This window comes from Megascapheus bottae, chromosome 15 (assembly GCF_031878675.1).
Source record: "Megascapheus bottae isolate mThoBot1 chromosome 15, mThoBot2.hap1, whole genome shotgun sequence".
NCBI classification, from domain to species: Eukaryota; Metazoa; Chordata; class Mammalia; order Rodentia; family Geomyidae; genus Megascapheus; species Megascapheus bottae.
Genome location: NC_143523.1, coordinates 25664024 through 25679304, shown reverse-complemented (window position 1 = coordinate 25679304; position 15281 = coordinate 25664024). Strand labels below are relative to the sequence as shown.

Genomic DNA, 15281 nt, shown 5'->3' with positions numbered 1-15281 from the left:
TATCTGGATCTGAAAGAGCTCTGAGGGAAGGTGGAGGGGGCAAGGCACACGGGGAGGGAGAAGTTCCTTTTTTATGCGCTTATATGAGCTTGCCCGGATGTGTCCACTTAGAACTCCCTGTCTAGTACCACTTCCTGAGAAGACTGGTTTCCTGTGTGTGATCAAGGCCTTTGCTACCTAGCATATATACACACATATATATTTTTAAAACATAGTTTTAGGTACTCCTCCCTGGGTAATTAAGATTAAATTAAAATAAGTCATAGTTCTATAATAATGATTTTGAAAATTATGTTTTTGTAGACATTTCAATACATTCTTTTTCTTATCATATTTTTTTTTTGCCAGTCCTGGGCTTGAGCTCAGGGCCTGAGCACTGTCCTTGGACTTTCTCAAGGCTAGAGCTCTACCACTTGAGCCTCAGCAACACTTCCGGCTTTTTTTCTATGTGTGTGGTACTGAGGAATCGAACCCCAGTCTTCGTGCATGCTAGGCAAGCACTCTACCACTAGGCCAAACTTCCAGCCCCTCTTACCAGATTTTTTTAATTGTTCAGTTGTGGGACTTGAACCGTGAGCCTGGGTGCTGTCCCTGAGCTCTTCAGCTCAAGTCTAGCACTCTTCCACACTAAGCCACAGCTCAGTCACTCACTTCTAGTCTTCCAGGTAGTTAATTGAAAATAAGAGTTTCACAGACATTTATGCCCCGGCTGACTTTGAACCAGAATCCTCAGATCTCAACCTCCTGAGTAGTTAAGATTACAGGTATGAGCCACTGATGCCTGGCTTCTTATCAGATCTTGATTAAGAAATAATATAATGAACAGGGCAAGGGCAAAAGGACTAACAGTTTTTAAACTACTAATGGCTTATATTTAAAAAAGGAAACTCTGACCATAATTGATTAGTGTTATATGTTACATCATAGTTGGTTGTCATAGTGGTAACACAAATTGGGTGTTGTATTATGCTATTTGTGTTACTCAAGCCTGCCAAAATCTAATCACATAATCACTGCTCTGCTGTCCCATTACAAAAGTAAGGTAAAGAATTTTCTAAGATCTTCTTAGCATTTGTATTTCAATAAATACAAATAAAATAAGAATATGAAAGACTTGAATATATTCTTGAAATGCAGATGTGAAAAAGTGTATATCCAACTGTTTAGAGATCATAGGAGTTAGAAAATATTCTCATTAGGAAAAGGAAGAAACAATTATAGTTCTATTACACTGGTTCCTACCTTAAGACCTTTGAAGTTTCTAGCCCATCTTTCTGGATGTTTCTATTCCTTCTCACCTGTTTTCTTATCCCCCAGGTCTCATCTCTACTGTCATCTACCCTGACACTTTTCTTAGTCTAGTTCCCTTTTCCCCATCCCTAGCTCTGCTGCCCTTGCTTTATCACATTCCTTGGCTTTAGTTTCTTCTTAGCACTTATCATGATCTGATTGTTCCTGTACTCATTTTCTGATTTTATCAGTCTCCCTAATTGAATTGTAAACTCAAAGCCCATGATACTTCAAGTTTTCATGGACCATAATTGGGTATTTAACCATTGTGGAAACAGTCACTAGTGAAAACAGGAGATTATACTGATGATTGATTAGATCCATCCCTAAGTTGGGGGAGAATCGGGTATCTGAACAAAATGGAAATCTTCCTTATTTGGGAGCAATAGATAATGTATCACTAATGATACTGTGTATCCTAGTGTAAAACTATTTGATCTGATAGTAACGACTGTTTCAAGATTATGGGGATTGATGACCGTTGGAGATTTATACAACTGCTTTAATCTCACCCTGTGTGCTTAGAGTCCAGACTATTCTGAAGAACCCATCAAATTTCTATATGCTTCTTCCTTATGTTATCCTATCTTTCTTCTTCAAAGCCTAAGAAGTTTGAGGATAGTTGGAAAAGTTGTGTGAGGAAGACTTTGAGATGTCAGAGTAGAAAGAATGGTGTAACCACCCAATTTACTTTTACTTTCTCTATGATCTGTTTTAGTCAAATTGAAACTAACTTTTCAATAGTTCTTCTATTGAAGTTTTTCTGTCCTGTGTCAGTGTGAGACTAAGTACAGAGAAGATAATATAAATAATAGCCTGAAATACTCATAGCTCCTCAGGCACTAGTCCATTACCAATTAATTACTAACATAGGAGGGTGGTCAAAAGACCAAAAGTATTATCAAGCCAGAAAATGTCATGGAGTTTTGTGGTAAGTTTTTAAAAATGAGGTTAATACTTGTTTTTTGTTGTGGTTGTGTTACTTGTATTTTTGATAGACTTATATTACCTACTAAACAAATGTCCAATTTGAGAGAGTTCTCTCTCATTCCGTATCTGATCAGTGACTTAGTTTTGTCCATTCTCCTTTGTAACATCTCTAACACAGTCTGGACCTTTATCACAGTACAAATAGATCCTTTTGTTCTTGGATGATTTCCAGATTACTTTGCTAGGGCCCCACAGATAAAGATAGGCTTAAAAATTGTTTCTGGTATCTCCAAATAGCTGTCACAAAACCAGACATAAAGGTGAGAAAAGTCACTGTTCATCAGTTTCCTATTGATATTTCATCTTTTGTTTGGTTTTAGATTCTGAATTGAAGAAATTTTGCTCCAGAAACATCCTGGTCATCCTTGGCTTCTCCTCTATCATAGCTGTGATAGCGCTGATTGCTGTGGGAATGACCCAGAACAAACCACTGCCAGAAAATGTTAAGGTGAGTCAAATTCTGTGTGCCCACAGGTAGCTTCCCTTCTACACTTGTCTTGTTTTTAAAATTCTAGATTCCAGGTCGGGGTGGATGGGCTAGTGGTAGAGTGCTTGCCTAGCATGAATGAAACCCTGGGTTTGATTCCTCGGTATCACATACACAGAAAAGCAGGAAGTGATGCATTGGCTCCAATGGTAGAGTGATAGCCTTGAGCAAGCCCAAGGACAGTGCTCAGGCCTTGAGCTCAAGCCCCAGGACTGGCAAAAAAAATTTTTTTAAAAAATAGCAACTCTAGATTCCATACATGTAATACACACATGTAGTGACTGTGCTTCTGAATCTGGCTTATTTTACTCAACATGATCTCTGGTTCTTCCAGCCATTTTCCTACAAATAGCATTATTTTTGCATTCTCTCTCTCTCTCTCCCTCTCTCTCTCCCCCCCTCTTTCTCTCTCCCTCCCTCCCTCCCTCCCTCCCTCCCTCCTTTCCGCCCCTCTCTTGGCTGAACAACACTCCATTATAAACATACCAATTTAGAATGTCATTGAGATGATAGGAAACCTGTCTTTAAGTGTTCAGATGATGCCAATATGTTAATGAACACATATGTACATGGGGTAGTGACATATCCAGATGTTAACTTGACTAGAAGGTCATAGTACATATTATAGAAATACATTCTCTTGTGTTTCTGTGAGACTAGAAAGATGCATGCATATGTCAGACTTGTAAAACTTTCCCCACATACCCAAATCACTTGCTGTATAGAAGAGCCATGGGGTTGTATTGATGTTCTTTTGTCACACAAGTTCAACCCAGGGGGCTGTGTACAGCAGTTGCTTTGTCAGAACAGAGCTGATTGTGTTTCATTGTCCATGTTCTCTTTCCATTTGCTGTTGAGTGCTATTGGTTTTCTTGGCAAAACTTCACTCACAGTGGAAGCCTCATGACATCTTGGTTTTGCTATTTGTTTATTAGTTCCAAAAGCACACCATTGCTTTCTTGATTTGACCTTTTTACATGTTTGGTATTGCATCATTGGAAAGCGGGCCTGCCTAGAAGGCAAAACCCATGACACACTTGAGCTCTGTGTTCCCAGTGAATACATGGGTGGCTTTCCTTCATTGACCGTGGTTTTCCAGTCTGTGTTGGGTATTGTTATGTTGGCCTGGCAAAATGGAACAGGATCTTTGGCATGAGTATATAAAGAATAGCCACAGGCATTACAGTGAATCTTGATGGCAGCATCACCTATTTATTTTATACAAAGGTAATTTTATATATGAAAAGTATCCTTTTGTCAAAGTTACTCTTTAATTTTTTTTGCCATTTGTGGGCCTTGAACTCAGAGCCTGAGCACTGTTCTTGGGCTTTCCTCAAGGCTAGCACTCTACCCCATGAGCCACAGCACCATTTCCAGCTTTTTTCTATGTATGTGGAACCGAGGAACTGAACCTGGGTCTTCATGCATGCTAGGCAAGTACTCTACCACTAGACCAAACTCCTGACCCAAAGTTACACTTTAATTTTAGCAAGATTTCTAAAATACATGGGAATGAACTATTGGATCCTGCAGACACAGAACATTTCCATTATTGCAGAAAATTATACTGGACATTGTTGCTTTACAGTATTACTAAAAATATCTCTGAAGCCATTCAAAACTAAATTGAATGAATAATTCATATCATGAAAATTTTTACAAAATGTAAAACAAGGGACAAAACCTGAACCATCTTTTTGTTATGGTTTATAAATTAGTACCCTGATTGTCCTACATACCATAGCGATGAATGTAGAGTTGTTACTCAGTGTCTGTTGTGGAGGTAGTTCCAGGACTTCTCCCATGGAGAGCCAAATCTGTGGATGTTCAAGTGTCTTATATGACACAGGGTACCTGCCATATACAGAAGAGACCCACTCCCCAAAGCCTATTCTACTGCATCCCTGTGCATGAAAGCAGAGCCTTTATGTCCTAAACCTAACTGTCCCCACTTTTCAACATGATTGCATTGGAGATTAAATTGTGAGCACATGAGTATTTGAAAAGAAAACATTCAAACCATAGTCTTGTCACAATTTTATCCTAGACTGTAAATTCTTAACTCTGCTAGGCTGGCAAGGAATTTTGGAACCATGTGGTTCCACTCCTTCCCATTCATTCATTAGAGTCAACAATTATCTGTTAAATTCCTTCTTTGTATCTAAGTAGACCTATCCTCAGGTAGCTTATACTCGAATAGAGAATATAGAATATGGAATTTAACTAAATAGCCATATAATATATAATGAAACCATGTAGTTAATGATTTCCTTAGAGGAAAAATGTAAGCATTCTAATGATCTGTTCATGTGAAGGGGTTAGAGAAGGCCAGGACCCCAGGAGAAGGACTTTCCAGGCAAAGGCCTACAACAGAAGCTGTGTGATAATTGAAAGCAGCCTGGGCCACTGGGGTTGCTTTCTGAATAATGAGGTTAAATGTCTTCCCTCTTGAAGAGCCATAAGCAGGCCACCTGACACTCTGTTTTCTCTTTCTCCAAATCTAAGAGAGCCACCCAGAAGACTGGCCCTCTGACATTTGTGCAGGTAGAATTCCTTTCAGGGGCATCTACCCTGTGTCCATGTATACTCTGGTTTCAGTGGGTTCGGGATTCATTACTGCTTGTATCTCTAGGTCTTCATGCCCCTGCACTTGTGGGCCCACCAGCCAAGAAAGATCTTTTCTTCTATTCTCTCTTCCCAACCACTTCCTTACATGCAGTATAGCTCAGGGAGACCTATGATCAGTAGATTATGGTCAATAAAATCACATATACCTTTACAAAGTGGCTTAGGACAACATTGTATGTACTGTAGGATGATAGCATTCTTTTAAAGACTGGAAGAAAATAGGTAAAAATAGCTTAGTGTCTTATTAATGATAAAATACCCAGGTAGAATCTTAAATTCTTTCCCCCTCTATTTATTGTGTAATGTTTAATAAACGATTAGCTCTTAAATACAAAATAATATTGAAATGTTAATAATATTAAGGGAACATCAGATCTCCCTCCCACCTGAGTCTTAGTCTTGATTCTCTCCCTTCCCTCCCCCACTCTTGTTTTTGTCAGTCATGAGGCTTAGACTCTGGGCCTGGGCACTGTCCCTGAGCTTTTTCAGCTCAAGGCTACTACCCTACCCCTTGAGCAACAGCACTACTTCCAGTTTTCTAGTGGTTAACTGGAGGTAAGAGTCTCATGATCTTTAGTGTCCAGGCTGGCTTTGAACCACTATCTTTAGAGTCCAGCCTCCTGAGTAGCTAGGATTACAGGCATGAGCCACCACACACGGCTGATTTTTTCTTTAATGTGAAGGGCATATCAGTTTTAGAAATACTTTAAAATGGGGTACAAGGAAACACTGGGTTTCTCTATTGCATACTTCTCTAAGGTATTCACTAGGTAGCGGATGGTAAATCCAGAAAGGAGAAAAGCAGGAACATCGCCCAAACAGCAACAACTGCTCCTTCTCTCTTCCTCCTTCTCTTCTTTTTATTTCCTCTTCTTTTTCTTCTACTTCTTGGCAGTACTTGGGTTTGAATTCAGAGCCTTGTTCTACTATGTCGTTAACCCACACCCTCAGCTTCCCTCCCCCAAATTCTGACCAAAATCCTATTGATGAGATTACATGTGCAGTGTACTACACTTAACTTTGTGATTGAGATGGCATCTTGCTAACTTTCTGTCTGGGATGTTCTCAAATCATGATCCTTCTGTATCTTTGCCTCTCAAGCTAAGATTTTTTGACTCCCCCAACTTCTTGGATTTTTTTTTTTCTTTCTGGAACTTGTGCTAGAAAATGCTGTGGTACTAGAAAATGCTGTGGTTCTGGAAAGAGAACAAAGGAACAGGCTTTCTGGGCTTTAGGTGTACTTTGTAACCACAAAAGGCAAACTTCTCAACCAAACTAGAAACTTAAAAAAAAAAAATCTGTGACACAGACTAGATTTCTAGTATGCTGCATACAGGAGAAATGTCCTTAATTCTTGCATTGAAAGGCTCTCTATGCCCTAAATAGTTGCACACAATTGTAGCAAACTTTCCACAACCTCAGTGTGTGAGTGAGCCCCCCCCCCCCCCCCCCCCCCCCCCCGCCTCCAAGCAGGTTGATGGAAACAGGCCTGGTTCCTTGGCTCTCCTGGAAGGGTGGCTTTCATGTCAACAAAGTGAGCCATAGAACAAAGTTAAAATAGAACACCCTGCTAGCTTTGCTAGCTTTTATTATAGCTGCTGTGATTGGAACACTTTCTGGCAGGAAGAATTCAGAGGATGCACTAGGGAACAATAGAGTTTTCTACTAGGTAACCTTGAAGCCTCTTTCTGCATCCTGGGAGTTTTCCCACAGTTTCAGGGGCTGCAAAACTCCATCAGCATCTCTCATTGCCCACAATGTCACCACCTAAGCTATTTCTTAGATTCCTTTAACTGCAAAATAGCTGCAGAGAAATCCAGCTTACTTCTTTGCTGTGCCCAAAGCAAGTATAAAGGCCTTTTTCTTCCTAAGGGCATGGTTCCAGTTACTAGAGAGACTCCTGCTGTGCACATCAAGACAAGAATGCTGGGAGGTTACAGAAGGTTAAAGGTCCTCAGGAGCTCTGCACAGCGATACTTCCTGGGTGTTAGTGAAATCAGCAAGCTACTAGTGGTCAAGGGAGGTCTCTTAAATCCTCTTGTCTTTTTCTCCCTGGAGGTTACTAAGTCATATTAGATTATAAGACAATGCATAAAATCTCTAATATCATAATTATAATAATGTATAACATCATAATATATATCATATATAGTATAGGCAAATGAATATTTTCTGGTGGCAGATCACATTTTGAAGTATGTAGCTCAAATGTGCAGCCAAGTGTGACAGTTGGCTCATGTTTCAGAAGTGCCTTCTCTGCTTCTTGCCTTTTGCCACCCCCCTACTTCCATTATGTTTTCTCTACTATAGAGATGATTAAAAATAGCATATGCCACCAGATTATCACAAGCCCATAGCAGATACCATTGATCAACCATAGCATTTTCTGTCAAGTAAGCTCAGGAATATAATCCAAATATGTATTATTTGATTTAAAATTGAGCATTTGGACAATTTACTCCTGGCAGATATCCAGAGGAGACAAAAGATATTTCCACTAAATGAAATATGCAAGAATATTCTGGGGACCAGGAATTTGGCCTAGTGGTAGAGTGCTCGCCTACCATGCACAAAGACACAGGTTTATTTCCTCAGTACCACATACGTAGAAAAAGCCGGAAGTGATGATGTGGCTTAAGTGCTAGAGCTCTATTCTTGAGAAAGCCCCAGGACAGTGCTCAGGCTCTGAGTTCAAGCCCCAGGACTGACAAAAGGAAGAATATTCCTGACAGCTATATTCCCAATAGCTCCAATGGAGAAACAAGCCAGTGTACATCAATAGTAGAGTAGGTAAGAATAGAGCGTATGCAAATAATGAGGTATTCTACAGCAATGGAAAAGGACATATGGAAAGCCATAGTTTGGATACATACAGTGACAGAAATTAGAGTTAAAAGAGGCACATGCAATTTGTTGCAGTTCAGAAACAGACAAAATTGGTGATAGATATCAACAAGGTGATTACCTTTGAGACAAAATGACTAAGAGGGGCATCAGGAATCCTGGTGGGGGTTAGAAAATGTTCCTAAGAGCACCAGTTCTAGAACTTTTGCTTAGCCCTTGCAATTGTGTTTCTGGGTACTAGGTCTTTAACATGAGGTATTGAGTCTGACTCTGATTCACTTTCCAGTTATCATGTACTAGCAGCATAGATTGAGTAAATGATCCTTTTTGCAGCTCCTTACTTATACAGAAAGGATAAAGATCACATCTGTGTTATAACTGTTCCAAGAGGCTACTGACATACTGATGCTTCATGCTTTTTCTCTCTTTTCCTTCCTTCTAAATCCTTTGATCTCAACTCTTACAGGTATGAAAACACAACATTTATATATCTTTCTCAACATACTGAATACATTTGAAGTTATATTTTAGTTTAAAAGCAAGTGTACTTAGTATTTTCTCTCTCTCTTTAAAATTCTTCAGTCCTATCCAGAATGAGAGGGCTTGTGGAAGTGAGTAGGACAAACAGAGCAGGAAGGATGGTTAATACAGCCCAAATACTTTATGTACATGTGCAAAATGCTACAGTGAAATTGGTTGGTTGGTTAGAGAAAGAAGGGATAAGGGAAGATGACAGAGTTTGTATGTAAATGGACATGTTGAGATGAAATGTCCTCGTACAACTAATATCCTTATACAACTAATCCTTGTGAACTAAAATTTAATGAAGATGTTTTTTATGTCTGCATGCCATCAGTGACTTAACTTGATGGTCTCCAAACCTGTCTCCACATTAGAATTGCATGAAATCTCATAAGAATTCCAAGCGAAGGCCACATTCATCACATCAACAATAGAATGTATGCATATACTCTTTATTCCAGGTGATTACATTATGTAGACAAGTTTGAGAACAATTGAATTAGCTGCTTTTTGGTCTTTCCACGAATATCTCAACTATTTTAGCCGAGTCTCAACCTTCCCTGGGTAAAGCCTGAACATCTCTTGTATGCAGCCAGCAACTACTATGGAAAGCAGTATGGTGATTCCTCAAAAGACCAAACATAGAGCCCCACTTTGACCCAGCAATTCCACTCCTTGGCATTTACCCAAATGTTCAGAAACAAGGACATATTAAATCCACTAGCACAGCAATGTTCACTGTAGCACTATTTACCATAGCAAAGATATGGAACCAACCCAGATGCCCCTCAGTAGATGATTGGATCAAGAAGATGTGGTACTTATACACAATGGAATTATATGCTGCCATCAGAAAGAATGACATTGCCCCATTAGTAAGTAGATGGAAAGAGTTGGAAAAAATCATATTAAGTGAAGTAAGCCAGACCCAAAGGAACATAGGCTCAATGGTTTCCCTCATTTGTAATAATTAGTACACATCTAGGACTCTCCTAGCAGAGGATCACAATACTCAAAACCTAGGTGCATATGGTCATATAGGATGAAACTAAATGACAGGATCTCTAGGATATGGAAACAAGAGCTTTATCTTGTCTGATTGTTGTTCTTAATGTACTATGTTATTCTCTTCTCTTTTTTTGCCCTTTGGTTAATCTCATATTGTTATTGTATCTGACTTTGTTACCTGGTATATTGTATATATGTTTATTTGTTTATTTGAAATAGGAATGGGAAGGGGGTGAAAACAAGATGATTGGGAGGGGGTGGAGGGCGGGAAAAGGGGGCAAAAACATGAGAAGGGGTATCAATGTGTGAGAAGTAATGCGCCTACTACCTGACGAATCTATATATTACCCCGACAATAAAAAATACAAAACATGAAAGAATATTTCAGAAAGAAAAAAGAATCCTGTTCTGAAGGGATGCAGGACCTAGGACTAGACTGACTAGACTTTAGGATTAGAGTGACTCCAGACTCCAAAATCACCAATGTTCTTCAATTAAAATACCTTCATAGCTTTTTTTTCTTTCAAATTCTTGACTTCATCCCCTTTCTGTTTCAAGCTAAATATGGAGATAATGATGTGATACTGATAATATTTTTCTTTTATCCTCAGTATGGGATTGTGCTGGATGCAGGCTCTTCTCACACAAACTTGTATATCTATAAATGGGCAGCTGAAAAGGAGAATGATACAGGAGTGGTGCGCCAGATAGAAGAATGTAAAGTGAAAGGTAAGATGGAAAGGGGAGGGATAGATGGTGATCTTGACAACACAGATATTGGACAAGTAGAACACAAGAGAAGGACAGGAAATCAAATGAGGATCACAATGGAGTTGCTATTGTCATTATCATTATAAAATAATATTGAAATCAATCCTTAATGATCAAGTCCTTGAAGATTAAGCAAACTAAATACAGTAGTGGAGAGACTGAAGGTATAAGTAAGGGGTAGAGTACCTGTTTAGGATGCATAAGGCCCTGAGTTTGATCCCCAGCAATCTATTCCCTCATGCATATACAATAACTGAATAATAGTAGCTCACATCCACAGGACACTTGTATGTAATACAATAATTAGGAATTAAGCCAATTCAATTTATCCTCATAATCTCCTTCTGAGATTTATATTCCTATTTTTCTCAAAGATGAAGGTACTAGGATTGAAACACGTTATATAATTTAAAACCCATATCTGATCCAGTACCTATCAGAACCACAAAGATTTGAGGGAGAAGACTGAGAACTTGTATTCCTAGCACATTCTCAGGTGATGCTAATGCTGCCAATCATCGAATTACTTCTCTCCTCATTTTAGTACTCTAATCTGAAGCTTGGTGAAGTTTTTTTTTTTTTAACAGCTTCACACTCTCTATAAGCAAGAAAGAGCAGATCACAGATGCTTAGGGGTGGCATCTTGTTTTACAGAGAAGAAACCAAAAACCATGGAATAGTACTGTCTTGTAAGTAGCAACAGAACCAAGCAAAGCATCCAGGTTTCCTAATTATGCTCCAGGCTTCTCACTAATATTTGAACCATTGCATTATATACTGATTGTTTCTCCAGATAGTTTTCTTTTTCAGTTTATAATGCATGAAAGGTTGTTGGCACTTTGGTTCTTGCCACTTCCTCCACCCAGTACCCCACCTGCAACCACCCACATCGACATAAGGTGCCATAATCACTTTAACCTTTATCTACCTTCACCTTTTGAGGGAGGAGCCTGCTGTTGACTTTCAGACAGACAGTGAATCCAGATCTCAGAGAGAATTGACTCTTAGTCTAATGGCCTGGGAGGTCTACCCAATTTGATAACTTAAGAAAACAGTAGAGAGGAGACAACAGAAAAAATCTCTATTCAGAAGCCTGATATTCTTGAAACTCAGCCTCATCAATATGGAGAAAATAAGGTCCCAATGCTTCATTTTATTGGCCCTTTTTAAATTATCTTCTATTTTTAAAACTCTTTTTTCAGCCATTAGATGTTTCTCCTCTGAGACTAAGCTCATGAGTACATGAACATTCAGACTAATGAATACAATAACTTCCCCTCACAAGAATAAATTGAATACTTAAAGCCAGATTTTCTGAATCAAAACACATACTTAGAGCTAAATTTCTCATTAAAATTAATCTGTGAGCAAATAATTATCTGGAAAAGAAATCCTCACCATGGAGTATTGATAGTGTGATATTTATCTTAGTGTGACATACAAATGTTCACTGCTGACTTCAAAAAGCTTGCAGACTCTTGGCTCTAATCCCCGCCTAGCAACAGTTAGTTTTGCTCTAAAATTGGAATAACAGTTCCACTAGGAAAGCGGGAGACTGGAGTGGAAAAAGTCACTGAGGAGGCATGGCTTCCTTTCCTGTTCCTTTTTACAGAGTAAGAAATTTTAGGGCATAGGCTGTAATTACACAGCTTGTCAGTAACACTTTCCCTCTTTTCATTTTGATGCCCCATGGAGGCCATTCATTATGTCACTAAGAAAAAAGATAAAGGAAAAACCTATCCAGAAGTCTGAGTCTCAGAAACTCTGGCCTCATCAATTTGGAGACAATAGTCTCTTGTACTTATTAACATTTTTGTTTTAAATAGCATCTTTGCTTAAGTCTAATAGTAACTAATGTTGTTAATTAAAAACTTGTGGAAGGAAAATGAAAAAAATAAAAATTTGTGGAAGGAGATGAAAATAAGGTTTGTTTGTTTGTTTTTGCCAGTCCTGGAGTACAAACTCAGCGCTTGAGCACTACCCTTGGGCTTTCCTTAAGGCTAGGGCTCTACCACATTAGCCATAGCGCCACTTCTGGCCTTTTCTGTGTATGTGGTACCAAGGAATCGAACCCGGGTTTTTGTGCATGCTAGGCAAGCACTCTACCACTAGGCTAAACTCGCAGCCCAGAAATGAGAGTTTTATTTTTGTGTTTGTTGTTCTTAACCTACTGTGTGAAATTATTTTCTCCCTCTCTCCCTCCTTCCCCCCTCTCTCTGTCCCTCCTCCTCTTATTTTTCCTCTCTCCTTATGGTTTATCTTATGGTGTTACTGTATCTGACTTTGGTACTTGGTATATTGTATATATGTTTATTTGAAATAGGGAAGGGAAGGGGAAAATCAAGATGATTGGGATAGGGTGGGGTTAGGAAAATTAGGAGAAAAACATGGGAAGGGGTATCAATGTTCAAGAAGTAATGTACCCACTGCTTGACGAATGTAACTGTAACCCCTCTATACATCACCCTGACAATAAAATACAATTGCAAAAAAAATTGTGGAAGAATCACCCAAAAGCAATAGAGTAGTTAACAATTGATGAAAAGCTGAGAAACTGTTACACAGTTGAATATGAAATTGTGCCATCTAGTGGAAAAGTTACTGAACATCAGACAGACCTAATCTAAGATTTGAAAATTAATACCAGTGCTAGGCCCAGTGACTTAACCCTCTTAATACCATATATATATATATATATATATATATATATATATATATATATATATATATGAAATTATATATTAAGAAACTATTTTTCCTTGTATTTTCTTAGTAAATACAATATTGTCCTCTAATAGTGTCAAAATATGTCCTACACTTTTTTCTTTTCTTTTCTTTTTTTTTTGCCAGTCCTGGGCTTGAGCTCAGGGCCTGAGCACTGTCCTTGGACTTTCTCAAGGCTAGAGCTCTACCACTTGAGCCTCAGCAACACTTCTGACTTTTTTCTATGTATGTGGTACCGAGGATTCGAACCCGGGTCTTCATGCATGCTAGGCAAGCACTTTAACCACTAGGCCAAACTCCCGGCCCCTGTCCTACACTTTTATTGAAGTACTAGGGCTTAAACTTTGGGCCTCTAACTGTTACTCAGCTCCTTTGCTTATGTCTCATGTACTACATGAGCCAGGCCTCCACTTCTGGATTTTTGTTGGTTATCTGGAGTTGAAAACTTCTTGGATTTGTGTGCCCATGCTGGCTTCAAACTGCAGTTCTCAGATCTCACCCTTTTGAGTAGTTAGATTGTAGGTGTCAGCCACCAAAATCTGGCTTATATCTTTTTTTTTTGGCCAGCACTGGGGTTTGAACTCAGGGCATGGGAGCTGTCCCAGAGCTTCCTTTGCTCAAGGCTAGTGCTCTACCCCTTGAGCCACAGCACCACTTCCAGCCTTTTCTGTTTGTGTGGTACTGAGAAATTGAACCTAGGGTTTTATGCATGCAAGGAAAACATTACCACTAAGCCACACTCCCAGCCATGGCTTAATATCTTTAAAAATCACCTTTTATATCTTTCCCTAGGTCCTGGAATCTCAAAATATGTTCAGAAACCAAATGAATTAGATATGTACCTGACTGAATGCATGGAAAAGTCCAAGGAAGTGATCCCAAGTTCCCAGCATCAAGATACACCCATTTATCTGGGAGCCACAGCAGGCATGCGATTACTCAGGTACAACAGCATGTAGGGACCAAGCAGTGCAAGATTTTGTGCAACTATGAGTGAGAAGACTGTATTTTCCCTTCTCCCCAAGTTATACACACTCCAAAGTCCATTCCTAAGATAGAAAATTTCATCAGGTAAACAATACAATATTCTTTAACTCATAATATATACAGTGGAAAGACTAAGTATCTAAAAAAAAACCCCGCCAATATCCCCATGGAAAAATCAGAGAGCATTTGAGATAAAGACCAATTATTGATCTCTGAGAGTTGAGGCCATAGACTTAGTCAATCAAAATCAGGGAGGAAGATGACTAGAAGAGACCCACAGATGTCCTAAAACGAATAATCACAGCCTGTCTATCTTTACTGGTTGCCTCTTAGTAGCAGTATGCCTTGTTTACTTGTTCACTCATTCACTCACTCACTCACTCACTCACTTACTCATTCATTCATTCATTATACGTAGAGCTTCTGCTCTGCCCAGAATATGCAGCAGGTGACTGAACCCTTAAGGAAACATGCTTCCACACAGGTTGAACTGTACTTTAATAGAGGGGTGTTTGGATCTGTTGTGGGAGCATTTGGCCCTACCTAGACTGGGAGGCAGTCAGAGAAGGGGACACATGAAATTTACCATGATGAACAAGTTGGAGGGCAAGGAAAGCGTGCTACCTTCAAGCAAACAGCATTCACCCAATGACCTCCCTTTATTTAACATTTGTGAAATGCCAGTCACTATTTTAAGCACTGGAGATTCATGGCAAATTCCTTGACTTCAAGGGGATTGTGTTCACATGAATGTGCAAAGGGAGAGAAATTCGGGAGACCAAGGCATAATCCAGAGGGCTGTATTTCTGCATAGAGAGGAGATAGAGGAAATATAAAATAATAATAGAAGCAACTCATGTCCATTGAATCTCTGCTATATTCTTAGCATTGTGCCAAACACTTTAACACATACTGCTTAACCATCAAACAACTCTATAAAATAAAAGATACTAGCTACTTTTTTGTGTGTATATGGTCTTGAGGTTTGAATTCAAAGCTTAAGCACTGTCCCTGAGCTACCTTTGTTCAA

General features: G+C 39.1%; 1 protein-coding gene across 1 annotated transcript in view; it reads left to right on the top strand.

Annotated features, from left to right (window-relative positions):
* Positions 1-15281, top strand: part of Entpd1 (ectonucleoside triphosphate diphosphohydrolase 1) — a 90762-nt gene that overhangs the window by 55741 nt on the left and 19740 nt on the right. Inside the window, exons 2-4 of the mRNA XM_090346172.1 lie at positions 2601-2728; positions 10381-10498; positions 14057-14207. Of these exons, the coding sequence (XP_090202298.1) occupies positions 2601-2728; positions 10381-10498; positions 14057-14207 (397 nt within the window). The remainder of the gene's footprint in view (positions 1-2600; positions 2729-10380; positions 10499-14056; positions 14208-15281) is intronic.